We start from the raw sequence: 14213 nt of genomic DNA on the forward strand, positions 1-14213 counted from the left end.
GTTTCACCTACTCAGGAGGCTGAAACGGGAGGATCACTTGAGCCCAGGAGTTCAAGGCTACAGTGACCCCCATGATCATACCACTGGACTCTAGCCAGGGCAACAGAGCGATTCCCTGTCTCTTTATTTTTATTTTTATTTTATTTTATTTATTTTTTTTTTGAGACGGAGTCTCGCTCTGTCGCCCAGGCTGGAGTGCAGTGGCCGGATCTCGGCTCACTGCAAGCTCTGCCTCCCGGGTTTACGCCATTCTCCTGCCTCAGCCTCCCGAGTAGCTGGGACTACAGGCGCCCGCCACCTCGCCTGGCTAGTTTTTTGTATTTTTTAGTAGAGACGGGGTTTCACCGTGTTAGCCAGGATGGTCTCGATCTCCTGACCTCGTGATCCGCCCGTCTCGGCCTCCCAAAGTGCTGGGATTACAGGCTTGAGCCACCGCGCCCAGCCCCCTGTCTCTTTAAAAAAAAAAAAAAAGTTACAGGACAATTCAGGTTTTGTTTTTCATCTTGAGTTAGTTTATGGTAGGACCTAGGAAAGGGCAGATGTCTTCAGGAGTTCATTTGATGCATTACATTGATTGTGAATCAGTGAGCAGAGATGAGCAAACAGGCCAATTTGAGATTTCAAGGGAGAGCTTTGTTTTTACTGGCAAGTTTGCAGTTACCCCTTTTCACCACTAGATGGTAGTGCCTAACAGAGCTTATAACTGCACATGTTCAAAGGCTGATGAAAAAATAAAATTCAATTTTATGATGATATTTATTAAATGTAATTCTATCTACATGATCTTGTAATATTCACTTAGGTACTGTAAGTGATTATATCATAAAATGCATTAAATATGTTTATGAAATAAGTTTTGTAAAAGTTTTGTAGACTAGTAAAATCACGAAAAATCTGACAGGTTTTTAAAAATGTTCCTAAGATTGTGGTTAGAAACTAGAGAATTAATATGCAATAGACCCTTATCTCAGAATTACTTGGAATTGAGGATAATTTTGTTAATCAGTACTTCCAGTGGGCTAGAATCTTTAACACATCATATTGTGCTTACTTTTCCTAGCATGAACAAGGCTCAGTTATGATGTTTGAGCACCTTATTAATTCTAATGGAATCAAGCCTGTCATGGAACACTATGGTCTCATCCCTGAAGAAGATATTTGCTTTATCAAGGAACAAATTGTAGGACCACTTGAATCACCTGTCAAAGGTGTTTTGGTAAGTTTATGTACAACTTAATTTTAACTGACTGGTGCTTTTCATCTAGCCTTTTCATGATCCCTTCTGAGTTATACATTTGGCTATTTTAGAGGCTAAATGGTAAAATATGAGTTCTATGTTTCTACTGTTTAATGCAAAAAATAAAAGGCTTATATTTTTTTCTACCTCTCAACTGAATTATTTAGAACTTACTTCCCAAAACTATATATACAGAAATTCTTTTTTTTTTTTTTTTTTTTTTTTTTTGAGACAGGGTCTTATTCTGTCACACAGACTGGAGTGCAGTGGTGCAATCTCAGCTCACTGCAACTTCCACCTCCCAGGCTCAAGCGATCCTCCCACCTCAGCCTCCTGAGTAGCTGGGACCACAAATGTGCACTACCATGCCCAGTTAATTTTTGTATTTTTTGTAGAGATAGGGTTTTGTCACATTGCCCAGGCTAGTCTTGAAATCCTGAGCTCAAGTGATCTGCCCAGCTCTGCCTCTGAAAGTGCTGGGATTACAGGTGTGAGCCACTGTGCTTGGCATAAATTCTTTTCTTTTCTTTCTTTCTTTCTTTTTTTTTTTTTTTTTTTGAGACAGAGTCTGGCTCTGTCGCCCAGGCTGGAGTGCAGTGGCCAGATCTCAGCTCACTGCAAGCTCCGCCTCCCAGGTTTACGCCATTCTTCTGCCTCAGCCTCCCGAGTAGCTGGGACTACAGGCACCCGCCACCTCGCCCGGCTATTTTTTTGTATTTTTTAGTAGAGACAGGGTTTCACCGTGTTAGCCAGGATGGTCTCGATCTCCTGACCTAGTGATTCGCCCGTCTCGGCCTCCCAAAGTGCTGGGATTACAGGCTTGAGCCACCGCGCCCGGCCTCTTTCTTTCTTTTTTTTTAGACAGAGTCTCACTCTGTCGGCAAGGCTGGAGTGCAGTGGCACGATCTCAGTTCAGTGCAACCTCCGTCTCCCAAGCAATTCTCCTGCCTCAGCCTCCCATGTAGCTGGGATTACAGGTGTGTGCCACCACGCCTGGCTAATCTTTGGATTTTTAGTAGAGATGAGGTTTCACCATGTTGCCCAGGCTGGTCTCAAACTCCTGACCTCAGGTGATCCACCCACCTCGGCTTCCCAAAGTGCTGGGATTACAGGCGTGAGCCACTGTGCCCGGCCATAAATTATTTTTTAGTGAATATATATGCAGTATTTTATTCATTTAAAAAAATTTTTTTTAGAGATGTGGTCTCACTGTGTTGCCTAAGCTGGTTTCGAATTCCTGGGCTCAAGTGATTCTCCCACTTTGGCCTCCCAAAGTGCTGGGATTACAGGCGTGAGCCACCATACCTGGCCTGCAGTATTTTATGTAGAAGCCTAAAGTAATTTTGTTTGGAATGTAAATGTGTATGTTTCATCTAGCCATTAAAATGAACATATTTGGCCAGGCTCAGTGGCTCATGCCTGTAATCCCAGCACTTTGGGAGGCCATGATGAGAGGATCACTTGAGTCCTGGAGTTTGAGATCAGCCTGGGTAACATACTGAAACCCTGTCTCATGCCTGTTGTCTCAGATGCTTGGGAGGCTGAGGCAGCCTGCAGTGATCTGTGATTGTGCAACTGCACTCCAGCCTGGGCAACAGAGCTATACCCTGTCTCCAAATAAAAAAAAAAAAATCACATTTGAAATATTTAAATATATGAAGATCTACAAAAAAGTTGAACTGGTTCAATGGAAAATCTGTTTTGTTTCCTTTTTGATATTTTGTATTTTTTAAATTAAAAATAAAGTTGGAAAATAATTTCCCCCTGAGACTTTTAGGGTTGTTTCCTCAAATATATACAAGTGTACTTACAGTATAAGATAAAGAGATGGGTTTTGTAGCAAATATCCTATTTCCAAAACAATTGAGCTCAAAGAATACATTCAACAATGCATATTATTTAGACTAGGTGTGTAGCTACTTTGAAAGATAGTACTATTTTAATGCATGAATTCAAGCACCATTAGTTTATTATTAGATTTTATATTATTTATTTATTTTTTTATTTTTGAGACGGAGTCTTGCTGTGTTACCCAGGCTAGAGGGCAGTAGTGTAACCTCAGCTCACTGCAACTTCCACCTCCTGAGTTCAGGTGATTCTCCTACCTCAGCCTCCCGAGTAGCTGGGATTACAGGCATTTGCTACCTAGCCTGGCTAATTTTTGTATTTTTAGTAGAGACGAGGTTTCACCATCTTGGCCAGGCTGGTCTTGAACTCCTGACCTCGTTATCTGCCCTCCTCGGCCTCCCAAAGTGATGGGATTACAGGCATGAGCCACTGCGCCTGGCCTAGATTTTATATTTTTCAAAAACTTGGTTTATAAACCAAGAAAACACAGTTGTTGTTGGTTTTGGGAAATGTAATACAGTTAAGATCTTTTCAGTGGCACAAGAAAAGAAAATGTGGTAACAATAAGGTATCATATACCTTAGCATTTCTTTTCCCTTTCTACTAGTTTTGAAATGAAGTGGAAGAAGGAATAGAACCTTCTAGTTTATCTTATATTCCCAGTCAGGTATCTGTTTATAATTTACAGATTAATAAAATTGCTTTGCTTTGATTATAAATAGATTTGGTGCCTGTCCTAAAACTTCCAGTGGGTTTTCTTGCCTTCCAGTGGCCATATAAAGGGCGTCCTGAAAGGAAAAGCTTCCTTTATGAGATAGTGTCTAATAAAAGAAATGGCATTGATGTGGACAAATGGGATTATTTTGCCAGGTATGCACTGAACACTTCTGAAAAGTTGGCTAAAATATTTATATAAATTTAGTATTACTATTTAAGGTACAGCTTCCTTGTTGAAAAATTTCATATCTCTGCTTTGGAATCCTTCTAGGGACTGCCATCATCTTGGAATCCAAAATAATTTTGATTACAAGCGCTTCATTAAGTTTGCCCGTGTCTGTGAAGTAGACAATCAGTTGCGTATTTGTGCTAGAGATAAGGTAAGCTCTGCCAGAGGAGATAATAAGAAGAGTGTTGTTCCTGGTCTGAAATTTGGAAATAACCATTTGACAATTTGGAATAATTGGTAAATCGACAATCTCTTTACTTAATTCCTAGGATTTGTAAATATCTTTAGTCTCTTCCCTCTTACTGCATTATTAAATAATAATAAAATTAAAATGGACATTTATTAAGTTTTGAGTCAGACACTGGTTTTGGGGTTTTTCTGTTTGGTTGGTTGCATTTTTTTTGAAATAGGATCTCACTGTGTTCCCCAGGCTAGTCTTGAACTCCTGAGCTCAAGTGATCCTCCTTCCTCAGCCTCCCAAGTAGCTGGGAGTGCACATTATCATGCCTGGCTTGTATGAGGCATTATTTTTTAAGTGCTTTGGACGGATCAACTTATTCCGTATAACCCTGTGAGATAGATTACTATTATTCCATTCAACAGGCGAGCAAATTAAGGCACAGAGAAGGCATATAATTAACAAGTAGTAGAGTTGGAATCTCAACCCAAAAAATTTGTTTCCAGAGTCTCTCTCTTTTTTTTTTTTTTTTGAGATGGAGTCTCACTCCACCACCCAAAGTGCAGTGGCGCCTTCTCAGCTCACTGCAAGCTCCGCCTCCCGGGTTCACGCCATTCTCCTGCCTCAGCCTCCCTGGTAGCTGGGACTACAGGCGCCCGCCACCTCGCCCGGCTAGTTTTTTTTTTTGTATTTTTAGTAGAGGTGGGGTTTCACCATGTTAGCCAGGATGATCTCGATCTCCTGACCTCGTGATCCGGCTGCCTCAGCCTCCCAAAGTGCTGTGATTATAGGCATGAGCCACCGTGCCCGGCCCAGAGTCTCATTTTTAATCACTATATTAGTGTTGAAAAATTTTATACAGTTAACACCTGAACAAAATCGTGTTTAGGGGTGCTACCCCCTCTCCTAGTTGAAAATCTATATATAACTTTTCTTTTTTTTTTTTTTTTTGGTGTCAGAGTCTCCTTCTGTTGCCTAGGCTGGGGTGCAGTGGCACGATCTTGGCTCACTGCAAGCTCTGCCTCCTGGGTTCAAGTGATTCTTCTGCCTCAGCCTCATGACTAGCTAGGTTTACAGGTACATGCCACCACGCCCAGCTAATTTTTGTCTTTTTATTAGACAACGGGGTTTCACCGTGTTGGCCAGGCTGGTCTTGAACTCCTGACCTCAAGTGATCCACCCACTTTGGCCTCCCAAAGTGCTGGGATTATAGGTGTGAGCCACTGTGCCTGGCCTGCGGCCTGCATACAACTTCTGACTTCCCAAAAACTTAAACTACTAATAGCCTTCTGTTAACCAGAAGCCTTATTGATAACTTTAATGGTCAGTTACACACATTTTGTATGTTTTTTTGGTTTTTGTTTTGTTTCCAGACAGGGTCTTGCTCTATCACTCAGGCTGGAGTACAGTGACACTATCATAGTGCACGTAGCCTTGACTTCCTGGGCTCAACTGATCCTTCCTCCTCTGCCTCTTGAGTAGCTGGGACTACAGGCCTATGCTTGGCTAATTTTGGAATTTATTTTATAGAGGTGGGATTTCACTGTGTTGCCCAGGCTGGTCTCAAACTCCTGGGATCAAGCAACCCACCCACCTCAGCCTCCTAAAGTGCTATGATTATAGGTATGAGCCACTGTACCCAGCCTATTTTGAATGTTACATGCATCATATACTATATTATTATTATTATTATTATTATTATTATTTTGATACAGGATCTTACTCTGTCACCCAGATTGGAGTATAGTGGTGCAATCTCCAATCACGGCAACCTCCACCTTTCCAGCTCAAGCAAATCTCCCACTTCACCTTCCCAAGTAGCTGCAACCACAGGCACATGCCACTATACCGGGCTAATTTTTCTATTTTTTTTGTAGAGAGAGGGTTTTGCTATGTTCCCCAGACTGGTCTCGAACTCCTGACCTGAAGCGATTTGCCCTCCTTAGCCTCCCAAAGTGCTGGTATTACATGTTGGAGCCACCATGCCCCGTCTACTGTATTCTTACAATAAAGTAAGCTAAAGAAAAGAAAATGTTATTAAGAAAATCATAAGGCAAGGCCAGGCGCAGTGGCTCACGCCTGTAATCCCAGCACTTTAGGAGGCCAAGGTGGGTGAATCACCTGAGATTAAGAGTTCAAGACCAGCCTGCCCAACCTGAGCAACATGGTGAAACCCTGTCTCTACTCAAAATACAAAAATTAGCTGGGTGCAGTGGTGAGCACCTGTAATCCCAGCTACTTGGGAGGCTGAGGCAGAAAAATCACTTGAACCTGGGAGGCAGAGGTTGTGGTGAGCCGAGATTGCGCCACTGCACTCCAGCCTGTGTGACAGAGCAAGACTCCTCTCAAAAAAAAAAAAAAAAAACATAAGGCAGAGAAAGTATATTTACTATTCATTAAGTGGAAGTGGATGATCATAAAGGTCTTCATCCTCATCGTCTTCACATTAAATAGACTCAGGAAGAGGAGGGGTTGGTCTTACTGTCTCAGGGGTGGCAGGGGGGCAAGAAAATCTGTATAAATGAACTCTTACAGTTCAAACATGTGTTGTTAAAGGTCAACTGTAGTTAAACAAGTGAAATCACTAGGTCCCTGTTAGATGGCAGTCATGTAATCAAAAAGTAGTATAGTACTATACTACAGAAAGTCAAGTACGGCTAGGTGTGGTGACTCATACCTGTAATCCCATAATCCCACTACTTCGTGAGGCCGAGGTGGGCAGATCGCTTAAGCTAACAAGTTTGAGACCAGCCTGGCCAACATGGTGAAACCCCGTCTCTACTGAAAATACAAAAATTAGCCAGGTGTGGTAGCATACACCTGTAATCCCAGCTACTCAGGAGGCTGAGGTACGAGAATCACTTCCACCTGGGAAGTGGAGGTTGCAGTGAGCCAAGATTGTGTGCCATTGCATTCCAACCTGGGTGACAGAGTGAGGCTGTCTAAAAAAAAGAAAAAAAAGAAAAAGTCAAGAATGAAGAACATAAGAATAGTGATACCTATTTCCTACAGTTATTGGGAGGATTAAAATATATATTTATATACATATATATGCATATATATATGCCTGAATATATATATATATATATATATATGCCTGAAACAGAACCTGTCACAGAGTTTGAGCATGTAGTAGATTTTAGGGGTTTGTTTTTTTTTGTTTTTTGTTTTTTGGGACAGAATCTCGCTCTGTCACCCAGGCTGGAGTGCAGTGGCTCGATCTCGGCTCACTGCAAGCTCCGCCTCCCAGGTTCACGCCATTCTCCTGCCTCAGCCTCCTGAGTAGCTGGGACTACAGGCGCCTGCCACCACGCCCAGCTAATTTTTTTGTATTTTTAGTAGAGGCGGGGTTTCACCGTGTAAGCCAGGATGGTTTCGATCTCCTGACCTCGGGATCCACCTGCCTCAGCCTCCCAAAGTGCTGGGATTACAGGCATGAGTCACCGCGCCCAGTCACGTTTTATTTTTTTTTGAGATGGAGTCTTGCTCTGTGGCCCAGGCTGGAGTACAATGGCGTGGTCTCAGCTCACTGCAACCTCTGCCTCCTGGGTTCAAGCGATTCTCCCACCTCAGCCTCCCTATTAGCTGGAATTACAGGCACCTGTCATCATGCCTGGCTAATTTTTGTATTTTTGTAGAGACAGGGTTTCACCATGTTGGCCAAGCTGATCTTGAACTCCTGACCTCAGGTGATCTGCCCACCTCGGCCTCCCAAAGTGCTAGGGTTACAGGTGTGAGCCATCATGCCTGGCCTAGTTTATTAAGAATGAAAGTTCTGGCTGGGCGCGGTGGCTCAAGCCTGTAATCCCAGCACTTTGGGAGGCCGAGACGGGCGGATCACGAGGTCAGGAGATCGAGACCATCCTGGCTAACACAGTGAAACCCCGTCTCTACTAAAAAACATACAAAAAAATTAACCGGGCGTGGTGGCAGGTGCCTGTAGTCCCAGCTACTCAGGAGGCTGAGGCGGGAGAACGGCGTGAACCCAGGAAGCAGAGTTTGCAGTGAGCCGAGATCAAGCCACTGCACTCCAGCCTGGGCGACAGCGAGACTCCATCTCAAAAAAAAAAAGAAAAGAAAAGAAAAAGAATGAAAGTTCTTGCAATGAAAGACTTGTACTACAGCCTGGCCAACAGAGCAAGACTCCGTCTAAAAAAAAAAAAAAAAAAAAAAAAACAAAGAATGAAAGTTAGCTGGGCACAGTGGCTGATGCATGTTATCCCAGCAAGGTTGAGGTGGGAAGATCACTTAAGACCAGCCTGAGTAACATAGCAAGACTTTGTCTTTAAAAAAATAAAAAATAAAAATAAAAAAGAATGAAAGTTTCAAGCCAATAAATGGCTTTACTAATCTGCCTCCTCATTTTGTAGTGGGGTCAAAGGTGTTAATGAAGAAGTCCTTGTTCAAAGCCCTCTTGTCTGCCACAATCCCTTTTCCTTGTCCTGTATACTTGTCTCTAATAAGGTTAACATAATCTGATCCTATTAATATTTACTTCATGTTTTCCTGCAGGAAGTTGGAAACCTGTATGACATGTTCCACACTCGCACCTCTTTACACCGTAGAGCTTATCAACACAAAGTTGGCAACATTATTGATACAATGTAAGAAACTTGATTGTCATTTCCCTATAAAATTTTCCTTGATACTTGGCTAGAGTATCATACTAGGCTCAACTAGACATTTCTAGATAAGTTCAAGTAAATATTAAGTGATTAAATTTAAAGTGGTTTCCTTAAAGAAAAAAATCTAGCATAGAGTTAATTTAGTTGGAGGAAAAGGAGAGAAGTGGATAAAGGGACTTAGGCCAGACGTGAAGCGGCAGTGCTGAGATCACCCAGGACCTCGGCACAGCTAGTCACTTACGTACCAGATATTAGTCATCAGCAGAATGGGAGGTAGGACGTGAATATTTGAATTCTGAGATTAATTACAAAAATTAACTTTAAGGATTAAGATTAATGTCTATTTGTATCCTGTCAAATATTTATCAAAATTAGTACCAAGTGGTAAAACCAACAGCAATTTTACCTCTTCCTAACCCAGTCAGAACCATAGCAGAAAACTGTACAGCCAGGTCTCCCCGTGACTCAAAGATTCCATGAGGAGTTATCAAACACTGGGTGTGAGTCAAGTTACTTCTTCCATGTCTCTAAAATAGCCTTAAATTAATTAACCTTTCATGTTCGTTTTCACAGTTGTGTTGAGGAAGTTTAGCTTCATTCCTATTTTTACCTATCCTTTGTCATGAGCAGATTACTTGGAGTACATTCTCCTATTTGTATGTTAATACTTTGGTAAGAGTTTTTGTTGTTGTTGTTGTTGTTTTGTAATTCAGAGAGATCTAGGTTCAAAGCCTGGCCCTGTTTCTTCCTAACTTGGTTAAATCAAAATTTACTTCATTTCTGCATCTATAAAATGAGGGCTGAATACACCTACCTTATTGTTGGGAAGATTAAATAAGCTGGTGAATGTAAAGCCCTGCCACAGTGCCTGGAACACAGTAAGCACGGTAGCTCACAGGTCACCAAGCACAAATTTGGTATGGTGGAGACACAGTTGTCTTTAGAACATTGTGCCTCGTTATTTTATTTCCCTAAAGTAGAAAGATTTCCTTAAGTAAGACATAAGGCAAATATTCAAAATTTCTCATAAGCATAAATTTTTGCAAAATGATTTTTAGGATTACAGATGCTTTCCTCAAAGCAGACGACTATATAGAGATTACAGGTGCTGGAGGAAAAAAGTATCGCATTTCTACAGCAATTGATGACATGGAAGCCTATACTAAGCTGACAGGTAAGAAGTAACAGGTAACATAGATGGTCCATCTCAGATAAACTATAAGATGTCCTTGAATTGCCAGTGAGTTATTTTTCTTTCTTTTATTTTTCATTTTTCTTTTTTTTTTTTTTTTTTTGAGACGGAGTCTCGCTCTGTCACCCAGGCTGGAGTGCAGTGGCCGGATCTCATCTCACTGCAAGCTCCGCCTCCCGGGTTCCCGCCATTCTCCTGCCTCAGCCTCCCGAGTAGCTGGGACTACAGGCGCCGCCACCTCGCCCGGCTAATTTTTTGTGTTTTTAGTAGAGACGGGGTTTCGCCGTGTTAGCCAGGATGGTCTCGATCTCCTGACCTTGTGATCCGCCCGTCTCGGCCTCCCAAAGTGCTGGGATTACAGGCTTGAGCCACCGCGCCCGGCCTCATTTTTCAAAATAACTATTTAATTGGAAAAAAAGAAAGAAAGGGTCTCACTATATTGCCCAGGCATCTCTCAAACTCCTGGGCTCAAGCGATCTTCCTGCCTTGACCTCCCAAAGTGCCAGGATTACAGGTGTGACCCACTGTACACAGCCGGTGGAAGGATTTTAGCTTCCCAAGTAATTATCTCCTTTTGAATTTGAGTTTTATTTCTGTCTTGTACCGATAAAGTGACCTTGATAAAGGGATTTGACCTATCTGAATCTTTCATCTGTAAAATGAGGGTAATGATACCTAGTATATAGTTTTGTTGTGATGTTTAAATGAGGCATAGCACCTAGTATAGACTTGACACATAAGTACTCAATATACATTATTTAACTTTTTTTTTTTTTTTTTTTTTCCTGCAGATGGAGTCTCGCTCTGTCACCTAGGCTGGAGTGCACTGGTGCAAACTTGGCTCACTGCAACCTCCACCTCTTGGGTTTCAGCAATTCTTCTGCCTCAGTTTCCTGGGTAGCTGGGATTACAGGCATGCCCCACCATGCCCAGCTAATTTTTGTATTTTCAGTAGAGACGGGGTTTCACCATATTGGCCAGGCTGGTCTCGAACTCGTGACCTCATGTGATTCATCTGCCTCAATCTCTCAGAGTGCTGGGATTACAGGTGTGAGCCACCAAGCCTGGCCCATTATTTAACTTTTTAATTTAATTTTTTTTTTTTTTTTTAATTTTGAGACAGGATTTTATTCTGTCATCCAGGCTGGAGTGCAGTGGTGCCATCATAGCTTATTGCAGCCTCAACCTCCCGGGCTCAAGTGATCCTCTTGCCTCAGCCTCAGCCTCAGCCAAGTAGCTGGGACTATAGGCATGTGCTACCACACCTGGGTAATTTTTTCAATTTTTGTAGAGACAGGGTCCCACTATGTTGCCCAGACTTGTCATTGTTTAACTCATACCTGGACTACTATTGAACACCAAAAAACCGACTTGACCATTTAACATTATTTTCATTACAAAAACACAAGATGCCAGGAACATATCCACGCTTCTGCAAAAACAAAATCTGCAGCTTAGTGTGGAAAGGTTCTTTTTTTTTTTTTTAGTGTGGGACAGAGTTTTGCTCTTGTAGCCCAGTCGGGAATGCAATGGCATGATGTCGGCTCACTGCAGCCTCCACCTCCCGGGTACAAGCGATTCTCCTTCCTCAGCCTCCCGAGTAGCTGGGATTACACCACACCCAGCTAATTTTTTTTTTGTATGTTTAGTAGAGACGGGGTTTCACCATGTCAGCCAGGCTGGTCTGGAACTCCTGACCTCAGATGATCCACCTGCCTCGGCCTCCCAAAGTGGTGGGATTACAGGTGTGAGCCACTGCACCCAGCCACAGCTAGTTCTTTAATGTGGGAAAGTATTGACTGAGATAAAGCAAAAGAAGTAAAATGAAAAGTATACACCAGTCAGAGTTCTTAGTTACAAATTATGAAACTGTTTGACTAAAAATAAAATTGGGCCAGGCATGGTGGCTCATGCCTGTAATCCCAGCACTTTGGGAGGCCAAGGAGGGCAGATTACCTGAGGTCAGGAGTTCGAGACCATCCTGTCCAAAATTGTAAAACCCTGTCTCTACTACAAATACAAAGATTAGCCAGGCATGGTGGCGCATACCTGTAATCTCAGCTACTCAGGAGGCTGAGGCAGGAGAATCGCTTGAACCCAGGAGGCAGAGGTTGTAGTGAGCCGAGATCGCACCACTGCACTCCAGCCTGGGCAACAGAGCAAGACTCTGTCTCAAAAATAAATAAATAAATAAACAAAAAATAAAAATAAAATTGGAAAGCAATCACATAGCTTACAGAATCCGTGGAAAGGTTGGAGGCTCTGAAAATGGAGAAAAACAACAGAAGCTAAGTGACCTAAGACACAGCCAAATCACTCTACCATAGCTTCCTGCCTAGAGTGCTACTTCTATGGCAGCTGGATTCTATTTGCTGCACACTGACAAAATGAAACCTAAACTGTCTTTGAAGAACCAGTTTTTTAAATTACCAACCCCATGCAGATTGTTATTTCTGTAAAGTATGATAAAAATGAATTACTAGAAAAACGAAATGGGGGGAAAAGGCACGTAAAATACAAGCCCAAATTTTTATTATTCAACTTGACAGACTTCACATTACCTTTCAGTAAATTCAATCAAAAATACATAATAGGCCAGACAAGGTGGCTCATGCCTATAATCCCAGCACTCTAGGAGACCAAGGCAGATGGATCGCTTGAGCCCAGGAGTTTGAGATCAGCCTGGGCAACATGCTGAAACCCTGTTTCTATAAAAAATTTAAAAATTAGCCATGATGGTACATGCCTGTAGTCCCAGCTACTCAGGACGCTGAGGTTGGAGAATCATTGGAGCCCAGGAGGTGGGGGTTGCAGTGAGCCAAGACTGCATCACTGCAGTCCAGCCTGGGTAACAGAGCAAGACCCTGTATCAAATAATAATAATAGAGAAAAAAATAAAAAATTAACTTACAAGAACTATATACATTGTTCTTTAAAAATATATATGTAAGGCTAGGCAGGGTGACTCATGCCTATAATCCCAACACTTTGGGAGGCTGAGGCAGGCGGATCACTTGAGGTCAGGAGTTCAAGACCAGCCTTTCCAACATAGTGAAACCCTGTCTCTACTAAAAATACAAAGTATTAGCTTGGCGTGGTGGCGGGTGCCTATAGTCGCAGCTACTCAGAGACTGAGGCACGAGAATCACTTGAACCCAGGAGGCAGAAGTTGGAGTAAGCCAAGGTTGCACCACTGCATTCCAGCCTGGATGACAGAGCGAGATTCCATCTCAAACATGAAATAAATAAATAAATAAATAACATAAAAGTAAAAAGAAAAAAAATTGAACAAGTTGAGGATACTTTTAATTTTCATTCATAATAATGCAAGTGATGCCACATTTTAAAAAGTCAGCCGGGCACGGTGGCTCACGCCTGTAATCCCGGCATTTTGGGAGGCCGAAGCGGGCGAATATGAGGTCAGGAGTTCGAGACCAGCCTGGTGCCTGTAATCCCAGCTACTCCGGAGGCTGAGACAGGAGAATCATTTGAACCCAGGGGGCGGAGGTTGCAGTGACCCGAGATTGCACCATTGCACTCCAGCCTGGGCAACAGGGTGAGATTCTGTCTCAAAAAAAAAAAAAAATCATCTTTATCCAGGTGTAGTGGCATGTGTCTTTAGTCCCAGCTGTTCAGGAGACTGAGGCAGGAAGATTAATTTTTTCAAATTATGTTTACATTTAAACTAGCTTTTGATTTAGCTGGGCATGGTGGCATGTGCCTGTAGTCCCAGTTACTCAGGAGGCTGAGGCAGGAGGATTGCCTGAGCCCAGGAGGTCAAGAATGCAGTGAGCCACAATCATATGCCACTTCACTCCAGCCTGATGACACAGCGAGACCCTGTCTCAAAAAAAAAAAAAAAATCTAGCCAGGCATGGTGGTACACATCTGTAGTCCCAGCTACTCAAGGGCTAAGGCAGGAGGATGCCTTGAGCACAGGACTTTGATGCTGCAGTGAACTATGATCACACCACTGCACTTCAGCCTAGGCCACAGAACCTGACCTTAAAAAGAAGAAAAAAAACAAAGAAAAAGGTCAGGTGAAGTGGCTCACACCTGGAATCCCAGCACTTTGGGAGGCTGAGGCGGGTGGATCACTTGAGGCCAGGAGTTTGAGACCAGTATGACCAACGTGGCAAAACCCAATCTCTACTGAAAATACAGAAATTAGCTGGGCATGGTGGCAC

At 42.7% G+C, this 14213-nt stretch overlaps 1 protein-coding gene across 2 annotated transcripts in view; it reads left to right on the forward strand.

The window, feature by feature from the left end:
• Positions 1-14213, forward strand: part of LOC105496528 (SAM and HD domain containing deoxynucleoside triphosphate triphosphohydrolase 1) — a 61892-nt gene that overhangs the window by 30344 nt on the left and 17335 nt on the right. For both annotated transcript variants that reach the window (XM_071079356.1, XM_071079355.1), the window contains 5 exons: positions 1061-1216; positions 3855-3955; positions 4074-4182; positions 8722-8813; positions 9893-10008. In XM_071079356.1, the coding sequence (XP_070935457.1) occupies positions 1061-1216; positions 3855-3955; positions 4074-4182; positions 8722-8813; positions 9893-10008 (574 nt within the window). The remainder of the gene's footprint in view (positions 1-1060; positions 1217-3854; positions 3956-4073; positions 4183-8721; positions 8814-9892; positions 10009-14213) is intronic.

The sequence above is a fragment of the Macaca nemestrina genome, chromosome 15 (assembly GCF_043159975.1).
Source record: "Macaca nemestrina isolate mMacNem1 chromosome 15, mMacNem.hap1, whole genome shotgun sequence".
Lineage (NCBI taxonomy): Eukaryota > Metazoa > Chordata > Mammalia > Primates > Cercopithecidae > Macaca > Macaca nemestrina.